The following is a 25,438-nucleotide window of genomic DNA, read 5'->3' as shown; positions in this document are numbered from 1 at the left end:
TACTTGTCAAGAATTCATGTCGTAATATATTGTCCTGTATATATGTGTGGGTGGGTGTGTGTGTTTGTTTGTATAGATTTAATCAGTAGAGCATGTAATGGATTACAGTGGTCGAGGAGGCTCTGTTATAATCACTTTTTACCGCCCAGCTTTTCCATATAGCTGTCTCACATGGGTAGTCTGGTCGCATTCGTACGTAGCGACACTCGAGTATAGAACCGGGTAATGTTTACCCGGATCGCTTTTTTTTTTTTTTTTTTTTTCCTTTTCTCTTACATGGTCGAATTCCACTTGAGAAGGAAAAAAAAAAATTATGCCACCTCAAGTGAAAGAACTAACAATTTGACGAATTTTTAAAAGTTTACTTAGTTCGGTTTGCCACACTTTGTTTAAACAAAGGTTAGATTGCATTAAAATAATAGAAAGAAAAGGCAAAGAGAACTGAGCTGATCCAGGAAAGTTTAAAGGTTGTGTTACTCAATCACTTTTTTTCTTCATTTCGTTCAATATAGATCATTGACAGAGAAACAGAAAGAAGAGGAAAAAAAAAGAAAAAGAAAAGAACAAGTATAAATCCATTGAGGCACTTGATATTTGAACTTTTCGTCTTTTACACCTGCTACAATTGAATTGAATTAGATTCTACCATTATAATATTTTTTTTAAGTTTCTGGGTTAAGTACAGAATCTTTAGGAGAAGCTTGCACATATTAGGATCGATCAGATTTCTCTTTTAAGATCATTTACAACTTTCACCCAATAACATTTTCATTTTAGAATTGGTAATTAGAATTAAAGAGGTTTGTCATATAAGTTATTCATCCCCTTTGTTTCCAATTTTAATTTGCACATAATATACACACATACACACATACAGACAAGATGTCGGCGCAATCTAGGAAATCAAATAGTCATAACGGAAAGAACTCGAGGGTAAATCCAGAAATCAAATTCAAATTAGAGACTCTAACAGAACTGTTTCCTGACTGGACCAATGACGATCTAATTGATTTGGTTCATGAATATGATGATTTGGAAACAATAATTGATAAGATTACATCTGGTGCTGTGACTAGGTGGGACGAAGTAAAGAAACCATCTAAAAAGGAAAGACTAGAAAAACGACTAGAGCAACAACAGCAGCTGCAAAAGGAACAGCAGCAACACCAACTACAACAACAACATTATCATGCACAAGACCTGGATGGACACCATGGTGGTAGCAGCTCACATCATCATACAAAGGCAGGACAAGGTTCGGGTTCTAGGTATTCCAGGGATAATAATGGTACTCACAGTAGTAGTGGTGGTAGTAATGCAAAGAGTAAAAAGCAACAACAGCAACAACAACAACAACAAAACGGTAAACCATCGTTGCCATCCGATAATGCAAGGGCAGCGATTTCTCGCGGGAAGCCTGCATCGGGCGGTGGTTCCTGGGCGGCAGTGGCATCTTCCGATTCTAAAAAGCATCAACAAGAAGAAGAGGAAGAGGAAGATCAGCAACAGCAACGACCAGAGAGTTCGCCAGAAGAACCATCAGCGACAACGGTACAGGCATCTGAGACTAAGACTGATGGCGTAGAGGCTTCAGCTTCAGCTACTAGCACGGCACAAAGTTCTACTCATGCAACAGCTACTGCTTCGACAGGCAATGCAGCACATAATGAAAAACCTAAAAAGATGTCTTGGGCTGCCATAGCAGCACCAAAACCAAAGGTAGTTCAAAAGAAGCAATCATCACTAAACAATGTGGGTGGTCTCAAGAAAGAGATCAATGAAGTTGCAAAGGAAACTGAGACTCCCGCCGCGGGCCAGGCACAGAGGGAACCCGTTTCAGAGACAAATGATAAGGCAACTAACAACCAGGGCAAGAAGGCCGATGCTCAACATGAAGATACTGCCTCTAAATTATCAGAACAACAACAACAACAACAGGAACAACTACAAGCACAACAACAAGAACAACAACAAACACAACAACAAGACCAGAGTCCAATTGAATTCCAATCTCAGGGTACAAATCAAGAGGACACTGCACAACACAACAGACCAGAAGAACAAAAGGACACCAGAGAAATTACTAGTAACCAAGTACAAATTGATGAACAAGAAGTGGCAGCCACTTCTGAACCACAAGAACCTTCTCAAACTGCTCAGGCAGTTGCTACTGAAGTCAACGATGGTTCTAAAGTAAAGCAACAACAACAACAGCCAACTGTTGGTGTTGAAGCCGGTAAACCACAGCAACAACAACAACAAGAGGCTTACTACCAGCAACAACAGCAGCAACAGCAGCAACAACAGCAGCAGTACTTTGCTCAACAACAGCAGTACGCTCAAAGCCAGACCCCTCAACATGCTCCACAGCAATTGTCTGGTCAACAGGCTGCAGTTGGTCAACCAAACGCAAACGCAAATGCAAGTGCAAATGCAAATGCTGCCGCTGCTGCCACTGCTGCTCAACAACAGTACTACATGTATCAAAATCAATTCCCTGGATACACTTATCCAGGTATGTTTGATTCTCCAAGTTACGCCTACGGTCAGCAACAAGCTTATCAACAACCATCACAACCATCTGCTCAAGCAGGTTTTGGCACTGGTACTGCAAGTCAATACAGTATTCCACAAGGTTATGCAGCTGCACCTGCCGCTGACATGACAACCGCAAGTACTGCTACGGCTTCACCTGTTGCTGGTCACGCTCAACCACAACAACAACAACCATATGGTGGTTCTTTCTTACCTTACTATGCTCATTTCTACCAACAATCCTTCCCTTATGCTCAACCTCAATACGGCATGGCTGGTCAATATCCATACCAAGTGCCAAAGGCTGGTTACAACTACTACCAACCACAGAGACAAACCCAAGGTAGAAATGTTCAACAAGGTCAACAAAGTCCCGGTCACTCACCATCCCAACAGGGTGAAGATGTTCAACAACAATCTCAACCAACTCAACAGAATCAACTGCAAAACGGTCAACAACCTTTGAACCCACAACAGTTGCAATTCCAACAGTACTATCAATTCCAACAACAGCAACAAGCTGCTGCTGCCGCCGCCGCCGCTGCCGCCGCTCAGCAAGGCTTGCCATATGGTTACACTGGTTACGACTACACTTCTCAGGCTTCAAGAGGCTTTTACTAATTTTAAGTTAGATTGAATTTGAAGCGTTCACTCGACAAATTTTTGTCCTTTTTTTTTTCTTAGTACTATTATTATTATTATTTCTTCTGGTCCTATTTGTGAAAGATGATTTGTCTGCTCTTTGTTCCTCGAGCAAAGTCCTTGCATATGTGTATACGTCAATTATCTATAAGATGTAAATGTGTTGTGTAATTTGACTTTTCTTTGTCATTTACGTCTTTTATTTTTTTTGATTCAATGAGAACTTCATAAGTGGACAAAGGATGGTTCATTTAGAACCCGTTGCCATTGTTACTGGTGCCACCAGGGGTATTGGTAAGGCAATTGTGCAAAAACTTTCAAGTCAAGGTATTTCCTGTATATGTATTGGGTCGTCAAGGGAATCCATTGCAGGGATTAAATTGGGGGACCATCTTCAAAGCGTAAAAGAAAACCAAAGGCATAGATCCCTAGCGATAGATTTATCACAGTGGCCACAATGGGTCGCACAGAAGAGTCATTTTGGGATTGAATATTATCCACAAAGGTTAGAATCTATGTTCCCATTGATGGGTTTCAATTCGTGGAACTCACCTCATCAACGCTATTGTCTAAGTCTAGTGGTAAATTGTGCTGGTACTACTCAAAGCTCAATAAGTCTAAGAACTTCAACTGAGGAGATGCAACGGATAATGAATATTAATTTTTTGAGTACAGTCTCCATGTGTGATTTGGCAACAAGATCTATGATTCGTCAACGTAGTCATTCGGGCGCTCTACCTTTACAGATAGTAAACATCTCATCAGTTCTTGGTGAAACAGAGCTAGCAGTAAAAGGTACGTCCATCTACAGTGCATCAAAGGCAGCAATTTCTCATTACTCAAAAGTGCTGTCACAAGAAGTCTCTAATTGGGGAATCCGTGTGAATACTATTGCGCCGGGATTAGTCAACGGTACTGACATGATCAAGGGACTAGATGATACAGCTCAAACGGCACTGATGAATCTGATGGCAACTAGTAACCGCAGATCAACGCCTCAAGAGATTGCATCGAGCGTCTGGTCCATTTACAGTGATGGTAATTATAAATGATGCTTATTCTTATAGCCGTCTATTCACGGGCTTATCTCATCGCTGGATTTTTCAGTCATCTGTTACGAAGTGTTTTAAAAAAAAAAAAAAAAAAAAAATTTTTCGAGACATCAAAGGTGAAAAATTTCACTTTTAAAGCAGAAGAACTCATCTCATCTCTTATACCAATTCGTATTTCTTAATTCACAGATAAGAAATCATCGCCTACATTTTTCTAATTAACCTGCTATAATGATTATCTACAAGGACATTTTCTCTGGTGACGAATTGTTGTCTGATGCTTACGACGTCAGCGAAGTCGAAGGTGCTGTTTACGAAGCTGACTGTTCCATGGTGAAGGTCGGTGGTGAAAACATCGATATCGGTGCTAACCCATCATCTGAAGGTGGTGAGGAAGGTGTTGAAGACAGTGCTGAAGTTGTTAACAACGTTGTCCACTCTTTCCGTTTGCAACAAACTGGTTTCGACAAAAAATCCTTCGTTTCTTACATCAAGGGTTACATGAAGGCTGTCAAGGCTAAATTGCAAGAAACCAACCCAGACGCCATCCCTGTCTTTGAAAAGGGTGCTCAAGCTTATGTCAAGAAGATCTTGGGTTCTTTCAACGACTGGGAATTTTTCACCGGTGAATCTATGGACCCAGATGCTATGGTTGTTATGTTGAACTACCGTGAAGACGGTGTCACTCCATTCGTTGCCATCTGGAAACACGGTGTCTCTGAAGAAAAGATCTAAGCAGATTTCTCGGGGTTTTTACAAACTATAACATATTATACTTATATATATATGTATACACATGCGCGTGTATCAGCTGTTAAAAGAAAAAAAATACGCTTAGCTCGTATTAATGATTGTATAGAAACACTAAGCGACCATGGTCAGTTTACACTCATCATTCAACTGATCATTGTGTAGAAATATGATTGATATTGGCCACTTTTATTCATCGTATTTCACCACGTGATTTATGCGTCAGGCTTACATGTAGCTCTAAGCGAGTATAAGGAGAAGTAAACAAGGTTAAAACCACAATCTTAAAAGGTAAAACAAGACAAAGGAGTGATCCTAATTCCCTTGATCCCTTCACCATGAATAGCCAATTTCCCATGCATCCAACCTATACATTACCTGGCATAATGCATTATTTGCAAACGGAATTTACCAAGAACGAACGTGACAGAATTTCTTGGGAATTGGAAAGATCAGAAATGAAGGCACGTATTGCCCACTTAGAAGGTGAAAATAAAGATTTGAGGTATAGGTTGATGAAATTGGATCCAAATCCCGAACCAGAAATACTAAGAACACTCGATAAAAGCGATACCTCACCACTGATCAAATCAAAGGCTGCCGTGCAGGAAAATGTCAAGGAAATCATATACCTTTTTAAAAGTCCTAATCTAGGCTCTCAAATGGAAACTTTAAATGAGAAGAAGGATCCTGTTCATGAATTGGAAAAAATGGGGTTTAATCAGAGTAGAGATAATCAATCTCAGCCTCTAGTCGATAACGATAATGCAGAACACCAAAGAATAGATTTGCATCAAGTGGATTCGCTACAGGAGGTGACACAACATGAAGATTTAGGAGGCGCTGAAATTGATGAAAGATCGGACGCCGGTACTGTTGTAGTTGGGTCAGAAAATGAACAACAGGAAGCAGAGGAGTCCTCGGACTTCACCAAACGTCATCGTTCTTCGTCTTTATTCACATCCGAAAAAGTTCAGCCTTTAGATGCTAAGGAGGAACAGCCGCAGGAGGAAAGAGTTAGTTTAGTACAGGGAAGCACTGATCGCTCTGCAATTGTTAGATTAAAAGTTCACGGTAATAAAGTAATAGCATATTCGAAATCAGGTGAGTTGAGCCAAAGGTTTGTTAACAAATCTTTGGATTGGGAAAATGATCAATACCATAAGTATGAAGGTTTATCATCCGAATTATTAGACATCTTTTGGGTGGACAATGAAAAATTCTTAACATTAGATAATGAAGGTATCAAATTGCGGAAGACAACAGTGGAAGATCACCCGATTGCTGCTCTAAAATTATTTGGTGAAAATTTGCAATTTAATCAGGTAAATGCATGGGATTTCAAAAACAGCTGGCTGTTATTGGCGCTAAAGGGAAGAATATATTTGAAAGAAATTTCAATATCACCTGATTCTTCGAAGATCTCCATAGGTAAGAGTTATTACTTTAACACAAACAAGAAGGTTTGGGATGCTAAATTTGGCATGACTGAAAAAAGTCTAATCGTTCTCAACAGGAACCCTGATGAGCTGGTCATATACAGCTTCCAAGGTAAACAACTGCAGAAAATTGATATTAGGAAACATCTTTCGAAAAATATTGCATCTGATTCAGATGCGATGTTATATTTGAATAAAAAAAGTTCTAAATTGTTAATATTGATTCAGGAATTGTTGCTGATATATTCATTTGATCAGAAGAAAATTATTTTGAAACAGTCCCTAAGATCACAACCAACAAGTGTAATTTTCAATTCTCCAAAAGATTACGTTGCATTGGCATACGATGATGGTTATATTGAATTGAGAAATATCAAGGATTTCAATTCTGTAATTAAAAGGTACAATCACGTCAATGATGAAGTGGAATTGGATGAAAATACACAATCACTTATGGATTCGGGTCTAAGACCAATGGATAGAAACCCAATTGTCTTGCAAGATACGGAAATCGATAACCATAAGGTCATAATTTCGGCGGATAATAGCGGAAGAATGAAATTAAACGAAATTCAGGAATTGGGAGAAAATTAATTATGAATAACAATAATGAAAAATAAAAATAAAAATAATAATGCAATTAGATTAACGATAATAAGAATACAACGGTAGTAATGGCGTGTAATATAGTAGTAGTAGTTTAATAGCAGTACATATCATCATTCATCCTTGTAGACGATAGCTTATTACATCTGTTCGTCCGTAGTGAGTAAAGTATAAGGATGTTAGGGCTACCTTAAACCCTAAAGATCTTGAAAAAAAATAGTTAGAGTTGACGATGATCAGGTTCTACCTAACCTTTAAAAACACTACGAGTATATAAGATAAATTGACTTTGTCGAGAATTCACAGGTCACCTGGCTGTTAACTAAGTTATCTGGATTGTATCCAGTAGAATTAGCATGCTATTACTATCTAAAGTTGATGCAGATCTACTTCAATTGAAGGACAGTGCAGTTGATGAAAATGTTATCAATTTATACCTTGGAAACTCAGAAAATGGTATAAGTCACGGTGTTAAAAATTCAGATGATGATATTAGAAGCAGTTTCGCCTCTACTGTGGAACTTTCCAATAGCAATCATATCTCTTACCATCTGTCCATGGCTAACACCGTTATAACACTATATCCTGTGGAAAAAAACCTTTTTAACAAGACTATCAATTTATTTTTACCTGAGCCTACGATGAATCAACACCATACGTTAACGATTCAAGAATTCAATGGATGTCTGTTAATTAATACGATATTGCAAAACGGTATTTACCTTTTAATTGAGCTGCCGTTGAAATACATCTTTTCTCCAAACGAACGTCTCGATCACGACTGGTTTAAGGCTTTCAATCCTTATGATTTCACCGTCAGAGTTCCACACTTGTTGTTCTCTGTATCACCCCAATTTTTAGTGGCATTTTTGGATGATGGTGGACTGCTCGGATTGAAACAATTGAACGATACTGACGTGGAACCCATTTTATTCAATGATAATTCTTATTTGCAAAGTATTACTAGTTTGTTTTCTGGCAGGAATTCTCATAGATCTGAAAAGGCAGTCAGCTGTATTTTGTATGAACAAAGATACCTAGTCATTTTGACTCAACATTGTCATTTGAGAATATGGGATATTACGACTTTCAGCTTGGTACAAGATTATGACTTTTCTAAAGAGCACCATTTTGAAAATGTAGATATAAGTTCCTATGAAAACCCTGGTCGTTTTATGTCGTTATTCAGTAACTATCTGATGGTGTATCTTCCCTTTGGGAATGGTATCTTTGAAATAGGAACTTTGACTCCTGGTGGCAGAGGAAGAATTAATTTTACTAGTAAGGGGGTCTTTGCCGCCAATCTTTCCTCCTCCTCTATATGGTCTCTGGTCGATATGACACTCCTCAAGCCTCTCGACCTCAATTTGACCTACAGTTACGCTAATCTAGTTGTATTGTGGAAAAGTGGTACGGTAAGCAAATTACAGATCTTGAACATTTTAGACCAGGACTTACAAGCCCATGAATGGATAGAAGCGACGAATAGATCTCTAAGCGATATTGAATCGGAACAAGACTTGAATGTCAATAGCGATGCTGAAAAAGGCCTTTTTAATTTGAAATCTCGCTATGAATCACGTCTTTTTGAAAGAGCTCAGAAAATCTTGAATGAAAATAACATTATAATGCTCCCTGGTGAATCAGAATTAATGGACTATTTGGCCAATTTAGAGACTGTTTTGAAAGACCTAAAGAGCAAGTCTGATGAAGTATCTTCTCTGACAATCTATAGGGATGAGATAATTTTGGTTAACAGTTTGCAAAAATACAACCATTCAGTTTACAAGACCAATACACCCCTGGAAAATATTTATTATAACATCCACAGTGAATTAAATGATGACGAATTAACTAGATATTTGAAAACACTACATGGGTTCTCCTCCACGATATCTAAGGATGTGCTCAAGGATGTTTCTGAAAGGTTCATTGGAATTGTAAGTGGTGCTGTTGCTGGGAATTTATCACCCAATGAAAAATTTACCGATATATTCAAAACTTGCCTTGAAAACAAATTCGAACTTTCCAATTTAAAGCTTTTATTCAATGAGTTGAGCTCATTTGATATCATCCCTACACTGAATGAATTTATTGAAAACAATTTGGAACCCTCGGTGGTTAACCCCAGTGAATTCGTGGATTCGATAACTATGGATAGTTTAGCAACTGTGGTCACATTGGAAGGCCTGCGTCAACAAGTCACCATTCAGCGTCACTTTGTTTTGCAGATACTGTTAACTTTTGCCTTCCTAGATTTCGATTTTACGGCTTTTGAAAAACAGATTACATCTCTATTGGACTACCATTTTAAACAATCTCTTTTCTTGGAATTGTTCAACATTGATAAGTCATTATTGGCAAAGGAATTGTTAACTAGAACTACAGATCACGGGTGTGGTATAAATCTGCTGTCCTACACCGAATTGCATAATTATTTGAAATATGCACTATCTGAATTTTATGAAAGCCCCATATCGATGAGTCCCTATTTCTTGGGTTTCTACAAATCCTTCATTTTAGAATCTGGTGTTTCTAACAAGCAAAATTTGCTCTCTCCTAAATTTTTGTTACAAAACGTAGGTTGGCCATTCCATGTTCGTGGTAATAAAGTACAAGAATTTCTCATAGCGACAATCTTGTTTTCCTGTGAGCAATATGGTCAAGCATTTGATTATTTCCATTTGCATGATTATCCTGATACAATTGCAGATTCCTTACCTGATTGTTTGAAAGAACTTCAAGACAACGATTCGAGTAGCATCTGGGCACCTTTGATCTTTTCATTCACGGTTCCTTACAAGCATTCAAGTTTCGAATACGAATTGTCTCTACTTTTCGCAGATATTGGCAATTATGAATATGCTCTCAAATCTATCAAAAGATCTATCGAATATTCTATGAAAGATATTAGCATTGATGAACCTCATGATTTCAAACAGGCTCAAATAGTTCAATATTTGGATTTACTTTTCTATTTCGATATGTTTGCCGAAGCTCTCGATGTATTAAGATTGAGCCCTGTTTTATCACGAGAAGTGAAAACCAACTACTATAGATCAATTTTGGAGAGTACACAACAAAGTGGGCCATTTTTTGCTACGTTATTAAAACTGTGTCATTCTAATGATAAGGGTCCACTATATTTACCACCAGACGATTACCAAATAATAGACAAGATCATATTATCACATAGTAGAGAGAATAATTGGACTAATTTGAAAAAACTCTACAGTTTCCGTGTAGTTAATAAGCATGAAAGATCAGCAGTGGAGGCACTCTATGAATATGTTCAAAAAGCAGGTTATGATCCTGAGACAAAGAGAAAATGTTTTCTGTTGATAATCAATACGTTATCAACGTTTGACGATGAACAAGATCAGTGGTTGCTCAATGGTTGTAATATTGTAACACTAGGTGAACTAAAAGCTGAACTCCGAAGGCTTTAAAATAATTTTTAAACCATAAATAATATATATATATACAAAATTACGTCTTCTTTCCCTCAACCTCTGTTCATAGTGTTCCCGCTACCTCTTGCTACACTTTCCTTAAATTCATCCCATTGGCGAGCTTTATAGGTTTCCTGGTCCTGCCAATTCAAGTCATCTTCATTAACATTTTCATTGGTAGCTTCTTCACCACCTTGAAGAACTCTATTTTCTTCAAATTCCTTCTGTAGGAGTTCTTCCACAGACATTGTTGGTCCATATTGACCATAACCGCGCACCTTATTTTGGAGTTGTGTCCTTTTATCTACGAGGGTAAAATTTCTCAACACTTTACCTTGTTTTGAGAGGAGTGGTTTATTCAGCAGTTCCAATTTCTCAGTATAACCAGAGGAATCTTTACCGCTATCTGAATTCCTTTCCGAAGGTGGCTCCAGCTGTTGAGCTGTGGGATCTCCTCCTGATTTGGTGAAATTTCTCAATAATTCCAGTTCATATAGAATCTGTTCCATCTCATTGAAAGCCTGATAACTATGGCTCTGTAGTCTTTTAATATAGAGTTTTCTCATTTGTTCATCATCATCACTACTAATTTCATTGGATTTGTATTTGGACTCAATAAACTCCAGTTTTTCGTTTATAGTTTTACTCTGGCGAAACATCTCAATTTTCTGCTGTCTTCTCTTTTGAGCTCCTGATAAATCTTCACCGTGGGCAGGTTGTTGATATAGTTCCTGTAATGATGGGTTATATGTATCCTCTAGCGAATCAATCTTTTTAGATAGAAATGGATCCAGAATTTCGTAATCTTGTAGTGTGGTTAGAAATTGCATGAACAGCTGAACAGTTTTCTCCAGGAACTTCAACTTCATCTTCTGTCTTGCCAGAGGATCATTTAATTGAACCATCTGCTTTCTGGAGAACAATAACGCCAGATAGAAATCGATTGATAACAGTTTTAACGACTTGGTGGAGATGTCATCAACAGTTTCATTACTACTAAACAGAGCTAGATCACCATAGATGGAGTTTTTCAATGATAACAGTTTTTCAATAGTCTTTGTAACTAAACTTTGATACTCAGTCGTATCCTGTCTTAGACTAGAATGTTCGATCTTATCCCGATAAGTCCTCAATAACGACTCGTACTCTTGACTCAGTGACATGATAATAGTGTTGATGAGATTTTCTTTTGTTTAGCACTAGTTATACGCACAAGTATATAAACCCATTGAAATGACGATAAGTTCAACTTATAACTGAAAAATTCTTCCGTCGCTATGAATAATACAAAAATTGATTCCAATATTAATCAATTTCAAATCAATTATAATAAACTAGTACATTAAATTCTCTGAATTTCTATTGCTACACAAATCAATCATTATAATGGATAGAGGGACGGGAGGCAAATAAAGTAAGAATGGTAAACGTAGGTGTTCACACCAGTTGATTATTCACTACGTTTTGAATTACATGCCACTATTCTCAATTTGTCCACTGCAATAGTAGATTGACCATCGCTACCACCCATATGTCCACTACCTTCATGGCTACCTTCCACCGTAACTTGACAATTTTTCACTATAAAAGTCCAAACATCGTCACAGAATCCGTAGGTATCCAAATTCCCCTTTACTGTTAATTTAGACTGCGTATTGTCCCTGAGAGTCTCTGCTACTACCCTATCAAACGTTTCTAGCACACGCATCGCTAGTGATGCCTCTATTCTACCGTCACTAATCATTGTGTCTAATGCATCGACTAAACTGTTTCCTACAGTGCTTCTTCGATACAGTTCGTAATATCCTGGTACTGCCATTGTCTAAAAGTATATCGGCGATTCTAACGGACCCTTCTTATCTTTTCTTTGGCTTAACTTACCTCCATTATTAAGAGTTTTGTTTTCATCCTTAGGAACCATTCAACTTGAAAAATTGATGTCAAGTTGAAGAACTTTGACCAAATTTTAAAGAACAGTTAAGGAAGAAGCCCATTTTGGAACCCTGGACCGTTCCTCTTCATTATGAGTAGTACGATTTTCTACAAGTTTAGATCTCAAAAGGATATCGATAGGATTTTGTTCGATGGTACAGGGCTGACGGTATTTGATCTGAAAAGAGAGATAATTCAAGAGAATAAGCTTGGTGATGGTACGGATTTCCAGCTAAGACTTTACAACCCTGACACTAATGAAGAGTACGAAGACGACTCCCAAGTTATACCGAGATCCAGCAGTGTTATTGCAAGGCGATCACCGGCTGTAAAGGCGTTTTCAGTGCATAGTATGCATAGAGGTGGTGCCACTGCAGCACTAGGGAATGCTACCAGATATGTCACTGGTAGACCCAGAGTCTATCAAAAGAAACCAGTGAGCAACGGCGGTTCTTCAACGAGCGCAGCTGGTGCAGTCAGTGGTGTCACAGAAGAGGAAAGAATTGCCAATATGTTTGCAAATCAAGAGAATCAATGGGAGCAGACTCAACAGGAGATGTCTGCGGCAACGCCTGTCTTTTACAAATCACATAATCCAAACGCTGCCGAAAATGAAGGGCCACCACCGCCAGGGTATATGTGTTACAGATGTGGTGCAAGAGACCACTGGATCAAAAATTGTCCTACAAACAATGATCCAAATTTTGAAGGTAAAAGAATTAGGCGTACGACTGGTATCCCCAAGAAGTTTTTGAAGAGTGTTGAAATTGACTCTGAGAATATGTCACCGGAGGAAATGGCACAGAGGAAAATCATGGTTACGGATGATGGTAAGTTCGTTGTACAAGTGGCAGACCAGCAGTCGTGGGAAGATTATCAGAGAAAGCAGCAAAACAGGCTGATTAATGGTACTGATAATCCTTGGCAGAAGGGTCATTTTAAAGATTTACCAGCAGATCTAAAATGTCCTTTGACAGAAGGTTTACTAAGAGGTCCCGTACGGACGAGTAAATGTTGCAACACAGTATTCTCCAAGACCGCTCTTGAAGACTCCTTGCTAGAGAGTGATTTTGTATGCCCGAACTGCCATGCGGAAGGTGTACTACTAGATTCGCTTGTAGAAGACGAAGAAAAGGCAAAGCAAGTGCAAGAGTTTCTCAAGGAGAGGGACGACGGTAAAGGCGGCCACCTGGGCGCTAATAAGCGCGACGGCGAGCAAGAGGACTCGCCAAATAAAAGGTTGAAGGTCGACGGTAAATCAGATGGTGAGGGTGCCAACGGTAACGTTAGTGGTGGTGGTAATGGTGATTCACAGGTGAAACCACCAGCACCACCGTTACCAATGCCACCGGTTCCATTCGGTATGCCGCCCTTTCCGATGTTCCCGCCTCCAATGCCATTCATGGCACCACCACCACCACGTAGCACACCGTCACCGGATAAGAAATAGAAATTATACTTTTTTTTCTTTTTTTCTGTTTTTTTTTAGGTTTCTTAAGTAAACGATCAAATAGAATGAATGTATATACGGTCATTAATGAGAAGAGGAATTGAAAGATATGACTGCCCACTTACCACTGCTGGTCCACCATGAGCCTTTGCCTGGGTGGTCTTTCTCCCATTCTTGCGATAATTTTTCGTCAAGACCTTGTGATAACCCGACTTGGACGTCCGCCTTGCAAGTTCTCAAACTCAACAGAGTAATACCGTTATTGGCCAAGGGACCAATTGCCTCTGACCATGCTGTAGTGCGAGGCCATTTTCTGTCACCTGTCAATTTTCTGTAATTCAAGTCACCTTTGAAGATCACCAAATCAGACTCCGATAAATCCTTGTGGACTTCAGCACCACCGTATTTGGTTTCTGAGGGATCGATGTTCCAGTAATCTAGTTCCGTGGTCCAAAATGGATTTGCACGGAATTGCAATTGGCCATTGGCAAGAAATTTTTCAATGTCTTGAGCGAACCCGTTGAGGGCTTCTCTAGATGCGCTATCCTCTGCGGGGAAAAACTTGGTATCTTTCATATTGTCTAGAAGCGCGAGCAGATCTTTGTAGAGAGCATCACTGACCATATATGGAATATCCTTACCGTGGAAAACGCATTGCTTGGCCAATTTGGAATTGATCAAAAATGCGGCAAGCACCAGATCTGCATACAGTTCAAATCCTGAATTGTCGAGAACGAAATCTACACGCGCATCCGGTCCGCTCTTCTGCAAAACTTGCCATGCCTTGGTGGTGTCATCAACGATGATCTTGGATTCGGCATTTTTCCTGGCCTGTGCACCTTGGATAGATTTGATGTCTTCTAAAGTGGCATTGGTCAAAAGCGAAAGATCAGTCGCATTACCCCAAAGGGAAATGTCGATAAATTCCTTGAACAGAATTTGTAGCGCTTCGCTGTCCCCGCCATTCTGACGTAATTGAGCACTTAGCGTTTTATAACGCAGTGCCAGTTCTACGACACCGTGGAATGACGAATGGAATGTCGCCTGCTTAACCCTGTCGAAGATATCGAATTTAGCCCACAGTGGTTGAGACCTGAATAAAACATTGATACGACGGTACATGTAAATTTCGGCAAATAACCATTCGGCATCAAACCACGTAACTCCCTCATTGCGCGTGTCGGTTAAATGTTCGTTAAAACTAGCGGGCACGCCGGCAATTGCAGTCTCTTGCTGTGTGAAAGGTCTTAATTTTGAATTGTTCTTGACTTCCTCGAGCAGTTCCTTCAATTGAGCTTCGATGATCTCACCTTGCTTCTTAGACTCCCCGCTGTGATTCTTCAACTCTTCACCAATGTCATCTACAGCATTCTGGACAAGGATGGGCCAACGACTGTGGGCAGTATACTCACCGAAGGTGTTCTTATCGCTGGTTCTGAATCTTTCCGCTATCATTCTTGCTTCTCTTAGACAGACAAAGGGCAACTAAGGTATCTCTATACAGCTTGCGGGGAAGGCAAGCCAGCTCGAGATGAATCTTGGCCCCTTGGCTCCTCTCCCTCACTCTCCCCTTATATATATGTTATTGAATTCAACAGCCTAGCAGGGCCGGGTAAGAAACCGGGGTTTGTCGTGTGCTGTGACTGCACCTATCTCCGGGTGCCCTCCCCTCGCCTCCCCAATTCAGCCCTGTATAGCCGCCGAGCCCCTGTCTCCGCGGCTCCCTGGTCCTTCCTTTCCCTTCCATTCATTCTTCTCCCCTCCTTACTCCGGAGCCCACACACCTCGATTCCGTTGACACGTCGTTCTTTTCGATACGCGTGACTTCCACTTTTTTTCCAACGAATATTTCGCTGTTTTGCTACAGCTTCCACTCTTCGAAAGAGAAGCCCCGAGGATTCCACTGTCTCTAACTCTCTCCTGACGTAAACGGCGCGTGTCACGTCTCCCCTCTAGAAAAACGGAGTGATAAGTGGAATGTGAGGAGGTAAGGGTGAAAGATACGTGGGCGTGGGCGGCTGCTCCTATTGGTATATAAAGAGGCGAGGGATTCAGGTAAGAAGGAGAATAGAGGTTATGTGTTGTATCATATTTTTCCCTTATAACGTCAAGCTATTAATAGTAGTAACTCACATATAGACTAAAATTGCAATAATGGGTGTTGAATCTATCCTAAAGAGAAAGGCCGGTGTTATCGTCGGTGATGACGTTCGTCACTTGTTTGACTACGCTAAGGAGCACAAGTTTGCCATCCCAGCTATCAACGTGACTTCCTCTTCTACTGTCGTTTCCTCTTTGGAAGCTGCTAGAGACAACAAGTCCCCAATCATTTTGCAAACCTCCAACGGTGGTGCTGCTTACTTCGCTGGTAAGGGTGTCTCTAACGAAGGCCAAAACGCTTCCATCAAGGGTGCTGTCGCTGCTGCTCAATACATCAGATCTATCGCTCCAGCTTACGGTATCCCAGTTGTTTTGCACTCTGACCACTGTGCTAAGAAGTTGTTGCCATGGTTCGATGGTATGTTGGAAGCTGACGAAGCTTACTTCAAGGAACACGGTGAACCATTGTTCTCCTCTCACATGTTGGACTTGTCTGAAGAAACCGACAACGAAAACATTGAAACCTGTGCCAAGTACTTCAAGAGAATGGCCGCTATGGGTCAATGGTTAGAAATGGAAATCGGTATCACCGGTGGTGAAGAAGATGGTGTCAACAACGAACACGTTGACAAGGAATCTTTGTACACTCAACCACCAACTGTGTACGCCGTCCACGAAGCTCTATCCAAGATCTCTCCAAACTTCTCCATCGCTGCCGCTTTCGGTAACGTCCACGGTGTCTACAAGCCAGGTAACGTTGTGTTGTCCCCACAAATCTTGGGTGACCACCAAAAGTACGCTGCTGAAAAGGACGGTAAGGCCGCTGGCTCCAAGCCATTGTACTTGGTTTTCCACGGTGGTTCCGGTTCCTCTGACAAGGAGTTCCAAACTGGTATCGACAACGGTGTCGTCAAGGTCAACTTGGACACTGACTGTCAATACGCTTACTTGACCGGTATCAGAGACTACGTCTTGAAGAACAAGGACTACTTGATGAGCACTGTCGGTAACCCAGAAGGCCCAGACAAGCCAAACAAGAAATTCTTCGACCCAAGAGTCTGGGTTAGAGAAGGTGAAAAGACCATGTCTGCTAGAATTACCACTGCTCTAAAGGTCTTCCGTGCCGTTAACTCTGTGTAAGTTCTTTCATGACTTTTATGTATAATGATTGATTTATGTAAACGGAAGTTTTATCATTTATTTTAATAATGAGTTGAAAGATTTATCAAGTAAAAGTTTGTTGTTGATTTAGTTTTAAGTTGCACGAAGCAACATATATGTAGTTAGTAGAGTAGTGTACGTCGTCGTTACAAAAAAGGGCGGTGGGCAAATGAGTTTCTATTCGAATTTACCAACGAGTGAGGTATCGTCCTCACTCTATCCAACCATATTTGAAATCGTATCGTCACAGGAGATAGATGCTCTTCTACCGGCTTCTGTAAGGTACATCTTAACCAACTACTGGATTGCAAGACATCCCAATAAGATAACTCTGGCGATAAACAACTATTTTCAAGAATGGTTCCAAGTGCTATTGAAAGGAATTGTGGAGTGGCATCATATCAAAGAGTACAACTCGACGTTTGTAGACAGGTTTTACGGATTACAGCGGTTTAACTGTTCAAACGAGGTTCTAGTGAGAAAACAGGCAAAAAACAATAACACAAAGGTTTGGCCCCCTGGGTTGCAATTTACCAAGGGTCAAAAGAGGGTTGTGTTCATACAGAAGGTTATAGTGCCCTATTTGAAAGACAGATTGGACGAGTTGGAGTCAAAATGGGTTGCGCAGTCGACGTTCCAAGAGCAACGTAATGACAAGAGAAATTTGATTAGAAGATTCGTCACGCATGTCTATCCAGTGTTCAAAAAAAGCTGGTATCTCTTGGATCTTTTCACCAAATTGCTGTTCCTAGCAGGTAGGATTGGATCCGTTTCATTTTTGGAATATTTGTTCAAGATTGAGTATACAAGGGCTGTATTACCGTTAAGCGGAGGGGACGCAAGACCCAAGAGTGTGAGTCAAGCCAACAGACCTCAAAGGCAAAATCTTTATGCATTAGTGAGCCGATTCCAAAGAATTTTAGCTAATGTGGGAAATACTTCAGCTTACTTGGGGTCACAATTTTTCCCAGCTTTTATATTTATGCTCAGAGTCTATCAATGGTGGACTACACAGGATCTTGGCGCTAAGTTACAGAGAAAATTAAACGATATCGATAAAGATATTCCTAGGACTAATAATAAAACTGATGGTAAAGGTAAAAGTACAGGTACAGACTGCCCAATATGTCATCAAAGGATCCAAAACGCCTGCGTTTTGGAGACAGGTTATGCTGCATGTTATCCCTGTGCCTTAGATCATTTGACTAATAACGAGGGGAAATGTCCAGTAACGGGTAAAAAACTGTTGGGTTGTACTTATGATAAGGAGTTGCAAAAATGGAAGGTGGTGACTGGTGTAAGGAAACTTCTTATCTAATCACCCAGTTCGACCCCCATTTCCCATTGTTCACAAATGGTGCGCAGCGCATTAATTTCACCTTCTTTATTCATAATCATTTCTTCAATGTCAGTTGTAGGGCCTCTCTTCAATTGTGAGACTAGCATCGATATCTTTCTCAGCACTGCATCTGACGGTTGGGCAAGATCCAAGTAGCGAATCATTTTGTCAATTTCTTGAGTTAGCTTTTGAACAAATGACAATTCTTGGTCCATACGCTGTCTATCGGAAATCTCAGGTAAAGAGGAATTTATACTGGCGTCAATCTTCTGAGTTTCGATGTTCACTTTACCGTGTATTAATCGATACCCAATTCGTTGTCTCTGTGGTAAAAGACTGAATCCATTCAATTTGCGACCCATTTCTGCATTTGAATCAGGTTTATAGGTAAATAAATACTCAATTTGGCCTTCGAAATGTTGCATTAAACTCTCAATGGGTTTCTCATAATCATATATTTGATCGTTAACCACCATTATCCCACATAGTTGTAATTGGGGATTCGTCTCCCTGGCAAGCTTAATTCTTCTGGTAACTTGATCTAGATCATACACAAATTGACCGTCTTGATCGTTAATCACTTGCAGCCGTAGTGGAATTGCAATTGATCTTTGGATTTCAAACTTCTCGTGGTCATCTAAAGGTAGTCCCAAAAGCAGTAGACATAAAGGTGGCCTCGTGGTATCACCAACAGATCGACTCTCATATTGGTAGTTGACTTCTAGAAGTAATAGCTCATGTAATTTAACAGAATCCATTTCCACAATACTACCTTTTACCGTCCTGGTATCGCACTATATTCCGAGCAATTCGTTTTTTAAATTCAACTATTCATCGCTTAAGCCGTTGAAAGATATGTACAAGTATACTTCGAAATGAAAAGGTCAAAATATATACATGGAGATCCCATCTCCTTCTTCTTCTTCTTCTTCTTTTTCGTCTTTAAATTATGTTGTTCATACGATAACCGCACCGTGATCTACCACTGGGTGTTGATCTTCCAATGGTTCGTAACAGTACCATTTCATCAATGCATCCGTAGCGGCCCTTGCCTTACCCTCTTTCAACGACGATCCAAATCCCTCACCTAATTTTTCATCGCCAGAGAACACGCCAACGATGAATACAGGTGCCTTAGAATGCCTACCAGATTCTGCTAGTAGTCTAGAGACAGGTTTCTGGAGCCCTTCACGGCGACAAAGGGCGGCCAACTCTCGTGTTGGTTGTTCAAATTGGAACATTTTAGAGATATCTAGTTTTCTGCTTAAAATGTGATCGTCGATGAATTGGAATGCATATTGAGGATTTGTCTCCTGTGTACACGCCCACAATGCACCTATTATGCTTCTAATGGCCAAAGAATATGCTGATTTTTCTGAGAAATTCAATGAAGATATTGATTCAATTCCATCTTCTTGATTTAAACTATTATTGTAAAAACGTAATTTACCCAACGTAATTTGGATTGGTTCTTCTTTCAAATATCTTTCCAACACTGGTGTTTTCTCCGTTTCAACACCCCAAGATTTACCAACACCTGCTAGTACGTCTTCACATATGTATGCATCTACAGCAGCATTCAATATCACAGTCGGTAAACGTGGATATTTGGTCATTAATTTGCGTGTAACGTGGTATGTTAACAGGTTTTTCCCAAAGATATTTAATCCATGATTATCGAACAAATTGTTTGTTGGTACCGTACTACTAAATGCTGAGCCAAGTTTTGGATTACTGATTTCATTGGGTAAATGTGATGAGCGACAAGTTAGACATCTGGATAAAACTGACAATTGGAATTCTTTGGGCAATTGAAGTCTCTTGTGCAAAGTAACCAATTCAGGGGATTTAGATGCTATATCTTCAGGAACATTTTCAATTATCTGTTTCAATTCCTTATAATAATTCTTATATTTGCTCAACTCCACTGCATTTGATTTCAATGATGATGACGATGACGATGATGAGATTCGGTCAGAAACCGTTGAATTGAATCTCCTCCCAAGTGGTAACGATCTTGATCTACCATTAACTGCAAGACGAGTGACCATGCATCTACTGGCGGCCACATGTCTCGTCAAACTTGACAGTTGGGACATTATAATGGTTTATTCAAACAATGCCTATCCTTCTTTAAACGAGGGCTAATTCTAGATGGATAGAAGCACGAAATCAGTATAATGGAATTACCACTGCGGAATTGCAGATTTCGAAAGCGTAGGCAGTAAACACTATTAACCGAATGATCCCTCTTGTATCTATCAATATGCCTTAATGAGCTCTTCAATTTTTCAATACCAATAGCTCTTCCACTTCGCTACCTCGAGACGATGAAAATTTTCAGCTAAAGGCGGGTAACATCATTTTTCAATTCTCCATAATGAAAAAGTTCAGCGGCTAATTCATTGGTAGCTTGCCTCAGTATGTTCTTCAACTGACTTAAGCATTTTAGTTAAGCTCCTCCAATCTTCTTGCTATGCGTGTTTTCTTAGACATCGGCGGCACAATAATGGGATAATTTAGATAGAGTATTTTAAAAATATATACTCATAAAATATGAAAAAAGCATGGAATTTTAGCCTACCACTTCAATTCGGGTGAATATTATAGAAGAGCTTGATAATAATTGATGTCTGGATAAGAAATAGCTTTTCTGAAGCTAACTAAATCAATTGTAAGAATTCGGTTGTAATCCGAAGACTTGTTAATGTAAATAAACTAGCTAAGTAAGTAGTTTCTGGGGAATTTGATATTAACTATTCTGTATAGCTATTCATCGATAAGAGGAGTTAGAAGCTTTTAAAAGACTATTTAAAAGAACAAGCAATTCTAGTATGTTAACACTGCTATCAAGACGGATTAACGTTTTGATCTTCAATATCTCTTTTCAACAAACACAACCAAACCGACCAAACAAAACAAATGATATAATCCAAATAAAAAGGAAAAGCACTGGATTAATAGGAACCATTCCAATGGTATAATATAATTTGAGCAGTCGTCCATAGGAAGATGATTTATCCCAGAACATGACCAAATATCACATTGTACTTGAACAGCTTAAGAAAGAATTCCAAGTTCTAACAAGGGCATGTGGCGTAGTTGGTAGCGCGCCCCCTTAGCATGGGGGAGGTCTTCGGTTCGAATCCGGACTTGTCCATATTTTTTTCGAGTCCAATGACTTCGCACTCTTACAAGAGATGATGACATAAATGGAAAGAGATGAGATGAGATGAGGTCTGGTGAGTGAAATGCTTGCCGCAATCTGCCCATAGATCACTACAAAATTCAATAAAGCAAGGCGGTTCCACAGTTCACTATCCTTTTTGATAGATGTTATGGAAACTTTCACCTTTTTTAGCTAAATCTCAGCTACGATACCAAAGCCAACTGGCAACAGCATACCTTCCCACCATATATGCATTATCAACGGCACCTGGAACTAAATCAGCCATAGCTGTGGTGAGAATATCCGGAACCCATTCGAAATACGTTTATCACCAATTAAACAATTCAGAAAAGAAATTAATACACAGAAGAACCCTTCTAAGGAATTTGTATGGACCTGGTAAGAATCTCTTAGATAAGGCATTGACATTATTCTTTGATTCTCCTAAAAGTTATACAGGGGAAGATTTACTAGAATTACATATTCATGGTGGTAAAGCAGTGACAGGTAGTGTTTTAAACGCAATTGGATCATTAAATGATAGAAATTCAGGGATTGAAATAAGATATGCACTTCCAGGTGAATTTACACAAAGAGCATTTCAAAATGGGAAAATCGATTTGATAGAAGTGGAAGGTATACGAGAATTGATCGATGCAGAAACTGAAACTCAACGTCGATGTGCATTATCCAGTTTCAATGGTATGAATAAGAATCTTTTCATGCTTTGGAGGGATAAAATCGTTAATAATATTGCTCAACTGACCGCCATCATTGATTTCGGTGAAGATACAGAGATTGAAGACACAAATAACCTGCTCCAACTTGTTAAACATAACATGGTCCAACTAAAGCAAGAAATCAATCAATTTATTCAAAAAATCGAAAAAACTAGTATTTTGCAAAGTGGGGTTAAAGTTGTTCTTTTGGGACCTCCAAACGCAGGTAAATCATCTTTGATTAACAGCATAAGTAATGACGACGTATCTATCATTAGTCACACACCAGGCACCACTAGAGACACAGTTGAGGCCTCCATAGATGTCAATGGATACAAGGTAACCATATCCGATACTGCCGGAATAAGATCTCACAGTTCAGACGAAATTGAATTATTGGGCATCGAAAGGGCAATAAAGAAAAGTGAGCAATGCGACCTATGCTTACTCATAGTTGATCCTTTGAACAAACCACTCATCAACGAAGATTTGACGCAAATGATTCAATCCATGTACAAAGAAGGTAAGGAATTCGTAATTATTGTTAACAAACAAGATCTTTTGACGGATGAGAACCAATCCAAGTCGGTAATGGATGCACTAAGGGAAAAATTTGGAGACAAATTTCCTATAATCACCGTGTCATGTAAGACTCAAGAAGGTATAGAGCCATTGGTTAAACAATTGACACAAATATTCCAAAGATTATCTGAGACTTCAGATGAGTCTGATCCAATCATAGCATCTCGAAGAGTCAAGGAAATACTGCATTCTGACGTCCTATATGGGATTGACAGTTTCTTCGTCACCACAGACTCAGAAATAGGTGGTGATTCTTACGACGTAGTAATGGCCTCTGAACATTTGAGCCACGCCGCTGATGGTATTGGCAAGATAACCGGTGATGCCGTGGGCATTGAAGAAGTCCTTGGGGTGGTGTTCGCCAATTTCTGTGTAGGCAAATGAAGGAATCCATAAGTAAATAGTATCATTTCCTAGTCATACTGTCAAACCTCGAACGTCTATTTTGTTCGAGCTTAGCCTTCACCTCCATCTCATCTTGAAATTCTTCCAATTCGTCACATAATTTCTCGTAGTAATCGACTTTACTTTCCAACGCTTCCAATTGATCTAATCTCTTCTGCTTTAACATCTTTATGGCTTGCAACTCATCGTTATCTTTGATTCGATATTTGACTCGTATCTCTTCTAACCAATCCTCATTTTCACTAGTCTTGTTACTGAATACTGAAATCGCCTTGGCAGATCCTGTATCCAAGAAATCCTGTAGCACATTAATACAACGTTCAACGTCTTGATTGAGTGTCCTTTCCTGATCTCTCATGAATTTTCTAGTATGACTTTACGGTCCTCAACTGTGCATGCGTGAGTATAACGTTTTGTAAAAGGAACCTTTAAAGATTGAATCACTACAACCTTCAACTGTAAAAAGGGAAACAAGAGACAAAAACGTCAAGGATAATGGCTTCCAAATCATTTAGTAGCGAAAGATCTAACTCACCGCTCGAGAGAGCCCAGTCGTCCCTGAGGTCTGCTCATAGAGTCCCTATTAGTTGCATGTTCCTTTGTAACTTTGAAGTAAAGAAGGGGAATGTGCTTGTGTGGGCACGTCATAGCGATGGGTTTGAAAAGAAGGTGAACCTAGAGGATATTGAATTCAAATCCATGCCATCTGGTGTACATGAAGTGATTGATGATGTGATTAATTTCGTTATACCCAAAGGTGAAAAGGAAGGCGAAGATGGACATTACAACGGTGTGGCATATTTCAAACAAAATGGCCAAGAATTGTCAAAAGGGGTCGGTCAAATTGATAGGAGCAGAGTGAAGATGTATGCACTTGGTGTCGTTGTGGATTTCGATTCTACGCAATATGCTAGGAACCAAGATTGGAAGGCAGATGAATTTTCAAGCGCTAATGAATATGTGGATGATTTAGAGCAATTATTATGCCAATGGTTCAACCGTGGTACTCTTGAGAATTTTGATATTTTTGATCAGTTTTTCGAGACCTACAATAGTGGTAAAACTGTCGATTCTCTATCACCAGTCTTGGACCGTTTAGCTGCAGCGGCATACACTGGCCAAGAATTGTTAAGTTCGGATGCACCACAGGCTAAACCTCATATGCTTGAATATTTGCTATACTGGTTAAGAAAATTAGGACCTCTTATCTTCCCATTGTGGAGATCATGCTTGTTGAATGAAAGAATTTTAATCTTAAATCCCCCAAGTGGATCTTTCGAAAAATGTAATGCTCTTTGTTACTGTCTGTCAGTCATTTCACTGTTCCCACAAACCTCAAAATTTAATAAAAGTGAAGGCCATTACGTGACACCCTTGTATACTTTGGGTGTCTGTGACATAGACAGAATGTCCAAAGAAGTCTCTAGAGCAAATTCAGAGAATAGAAAGCCAAATGGGTACATTGCATGCACCAGCGATGAAATTCTGTTAAGCAAGCCAGAACTGTATGATAAAGTAATGAAGATTCCAGGAGAAGTTGAAGAGTCCTATTTTGTGGATATACCGAAATTATACGATAACCAAGAACAGCTAATAAGGGCTACTCCCCACGACTTACACTCAGTACAAGTTCTTTACAAGGAATTATTTGGTGAAGAACTCTCTGTAACAGAGAGACAGAATTTTTTAAAAATGATTGAACCTCTCTCTTGGTCCCAATATATTATAGATGGATTTTACTGGTGGGTTACTGCAGGTTATTTAAAACCATCCTATCATGAAGAGACGAACAGCATTCCCGCAGGGCCTATCGGTGAAAGCGAACTAGCTCTGATCTTAGGAGCATTGGAATATTTCCACGGGAGAACAATGGCACTATTCCAAAAATTAAAAGAGATCTTTGAATCCAAGGAAGTTTGTGGTTCAGATGAAGTTGTACAGTTACCATCTGCTGAACTTGTTGCAATGGATTTAGACAGCTTCAGTGCACAAGATCATAAGTTTATCGAAGAAATTGCTCATAAATGGTTCCACAGAACCTTAGAAGTCACTGGTGACCTATATGGAGCTGCTTGTTGATCGATGTTTCAAACAAATTTTATAAT

The 25,438-nt window shown here is 39.5% G+C and overlaps 16 protein-coding genes and 1 non-coding gene across 17 annotated transcripts; 11 read left to right on the top strand and 6 right to left on the bottom strand.

Moving 5' to 3' along the window:
• Nucleotides 1-882: 882 nt before the first annotated feature.
• Nucleotides 883-3,156, top strand: DEF1 (DNA damage-responsive RNA polymerase-degradation factor DEF1; the record flags this gene model as incomplete). The annotated part of the gene is made up of 1 exon (XM_002499171.1): nt 883-3,156. One exon carries the CDS (start codon nt 883-885, stop codon nt 3,154-3,156), a length of 2,274 nt encoding a protein of 757 aa, XP_002499216.1.
• Nucleotides 3,157-3,419: 263 nt separating this feature from the next.
• Nucleotides 3,420-4,229, top strand: OAR1 (3-oxoacyl-[acyl-carrier-protein] reductase (NADPH); the record flags this gene model as incomplete). The annotated part of the gene is made up of 1 exon (XM_002499170.1): nt 3,420-4,229. One exon carries the CDS (start codon nt 3,420-3,422, stop codon nt 4,227-4,229), a length of 810 nt encoding a protein of 269 aa, XP_002499215.1.
• A 231-nt stretch (nt 4,230-4,460) lies between these two features.
• Nucleotides 4,461-4,964, top strand: TMA19 (Tma19p; the record flags this gene model as incomplete). The annotated part of the gene is made up of 1 exon (XM_002499169.1): nt 4,461-4,964. The coding sequence occupies one exon, from the start codon at nt 4,461-4,463 to the stop codon at nt 4,962-4,964; it is 504 nt and encodes a 167-aa protein (XP_002499214.1).
• Nucleotides 4,965-5,317: 353 nt separating this feature from the next.
• FAR8 (Far8p) lies at nt 5,318-7,012 on the top strand (the record flags this gene model as incomplete). The annotated part of the gene is made up of 1 exon (XM_002499168.1): nt 5,318-7,012. The coding sequence occupies one exon, from the start codon at nt 5,318-5,320 to the stop codon at nt 7,010-7,012; it is 1,695 nt and encodes a 564-aa protein (XP_002499213.1).
• A 368-nt stretch (nt 7,013-7,380) lies between these two features.
• NUP120 (Nup120p) lies at nt 7,381-10,473 on the top strand (the record flags this gene model as incomplete). Its single annotated transcript, XM_002499167.1, has 1 exon — nt 7,381-10,473. One exon carries the CDS (start codon nt 7,381-7,383, stop codon nt 10,471-10,473), a length of 3,093 nt encoding a protein of 1,030 aa, XP_002499212.1.
• A 56-nt stretch (nt 10,474-10,529) lies between these two features.
• On the bottom strand, nt 10,530-11,639 carry TAP42 (Tap42p; the record flags this gene model as incomplete). Its single annotated transcript, XM_002499166.1, has 1 exon — nt 10,530-11,639. One exon carries the CDS (start codon nt 11,637-11,639, stop codon nt 10,530-10,532), a length of 1,110 nt encoding a protein of 369 aa, XP_002499211.1.
• A 287-nt stretch (nt 11,640-11,926) lies between these two features.
• Nucleotides 11,927-12,295, bottom strand: TOA2 (transcription initiation factor IIA subunit gamma; the record flags this gene model as incomplete). The annotated part of the gene is made up of 1 exon (XM_002499165.1): nt 11,927-12,295. One exon carries the CDS (start codon nt 12,293-12,295, stop codon nt 11,927-11,929), a length of 369 nt encoding a protein of 122 aa, XP_002499210.1.
• Nucleotides 12,296-12,499: 204 nt separating this feature from the next.
• On the top strand, nt 12,500-13,858 carry MPE1 (cleavage polyadenylation factor subunit MPE1; the record flags this gene model as incomplete). Its single annotated transcript, XM_002499164.1, has 1 exon — nt 12,500-13,858. The coding sequence occupies one exon, from the start codon at nt 12,500-12,502 to the stop codon at nt 13,856-13,858; it is 1,359 nt and encodes a 452-aa protein (XP_002499209.1).
• Nucleotides 13,859-13,942: 84 nt separating this feature from the next.
• On the bottom strand, nt 13,943-15,313 carry ZYRO0E06578g (putative methyltransferase; the record flags this gene model as incomplete). Its single annotated transcript, XM_002499163.1, has 1 exon — nt 13,943-15,313. The coding sequence occupies one exon, from the start codon at nt 15,311-15,313 to the stop codon at nt 13,943-13,945; it is 1,371 nt and encodes a 456-aa protein (XP_002499208.1).
• Nucleotides 15,314-16,012: 699 nt separating this feature from the next.
• Nucleotides 16,013-17,098, top strand: FBA1 (fructose-bisphosphate aldolase FBA1; the record flags this gene model as incomplete). The annotated part of the gene is made up of 1 exon (XM_002499162.1): nt 16,013-17,098. The coding sequence occupies one exon, from the start codon at nt 16,013-16,015 to the stop codon at nt 17,096-17,098; it is 1,086 nt and encodes a 361-aa protein (XP_002499207.1).
• Nucleotides 17,099-17,288: 190 nt separating this feature from the next.
• PEX12 (ubiquitin-protein ligase peroxin 12) lies at nt 17,289-18,437 on the top strand (the record flags this gene model as incomplete). Its single annotated transcript, XM_002499161.1, has 1 exon — nt 17,289-18,437. One exon carries the CDS (start codon nt 17,289-17,291, stop codon nt 18,435-18,437), a length of 1,149 nt encoding a protein of 382 aa, XP_002499206.1.
• On the bottom strand, nt 18,434-19,216 carry CSI1 (Csi1p; the record flags this gene model as incomplete). The annotated part of the gene is made up of 1 exon (XM_002499160.1): nt 18,434-19,216. One exon carries the CDS (start codon nt 19,214-19,216, stop codon nt 18,434-18,436), a length of 783 nt encoding a protein of 260 aa, XP_002499205.1.
• Nucleotides 19,217-19,414: 198 nt separating this feature from the next.
• MRPL3 (mitochondrial 54S ribosomal protein mL44) lies at nt 19,415-20,557 on the bottom strand (the record flags this gene model as incomplete). The annotated part of the gene is made up of 1 exon (XM_002499159.1): nt 19,415-20,557. One exon carries the CDS (start codon nt 20,555-20,557, stop codon nt 19,415-19,417), a length of 1,143 nt encoding a protein of 380 aa, XP_002499204.1.
• A 988-nt stretch (nt 20,558-21,545) lies between these two features.
• Nucleotides 21,546-21,618, top strand: ZYRO0E06468r. The gene has a single exon. It is a non-coding gene; the product is annotated as a tRNA-Ala (tRNA).
• A 173-nt stretch (nt 21,619-21,791) lies between these two features.
• On the top strand, nt 21,792-23,312 carry MSS1 (Mss1p; the record flags this gene model as incomplete). Its single annotated transcript, XM_002499158.1, has 1 exon — nt 21,792-23,312. The coding sequence occupies one exon, from the start codon at nt 21,792-21,794 to the stop codon at nt 23,310-23,312; it is 1,521 nt and encodes a 506-aa protein (XP_002499203.1).
• A 22-nt stretch (nt 23,313-23,334) lies between these two features.
• Nucleotides 23,335-23,691, bottom strand: BLI1 (Bli1p; the record flags this gene model as incomplete). The annotated part of the gene is made up of 1 exon (XM_002499157.1): nt 23,335-23,691. The coding sequence occupies one exon, from the start codon at nt 23,689-23,691 to the stop codon at nt 23,335-23,337; it is 357 nt and encodes a 118-aa protein (XP_002499202.1).
• Nucleotides 23,692-23,828: 137 nt separating this feature from the next.
• Nucleotides 23,829-25,412, top strand: ANR2 (Anr2p; the record flags this gene model as incomplete). Its single annotated transcript, XM_002499156.1, has 1 exon — nt 23,829-25,412. One exon carries the CDS (start codon nt 23,829-23,831, stop codon nt 25,410-25,412), a length of 1,584 nt encoding a protein of 527 aa, XP_002499201.1.
• Between the last annotated feature and the right edge of the window lie 26 nt (nt 25,413-25,438).

This window comes from Zygosaccharomyces rouxii (genome assembly GCF_000026365.1).
Source record: "Zygosaccharomyces rouxii strain CBS732 chromosome E complete sequence".
Classification (NCBI taxonomy): Eukaryota; Fungi; Ascomycota; class Saccharomycetes; order Saccharomycetales; family Saccharomycetaceae; genus Zygosaccharomyces; species Zygosaccharomyces rouxii.
This window is presented reverse-complemented; position numbering and strand designations above follow the sequence as displayed.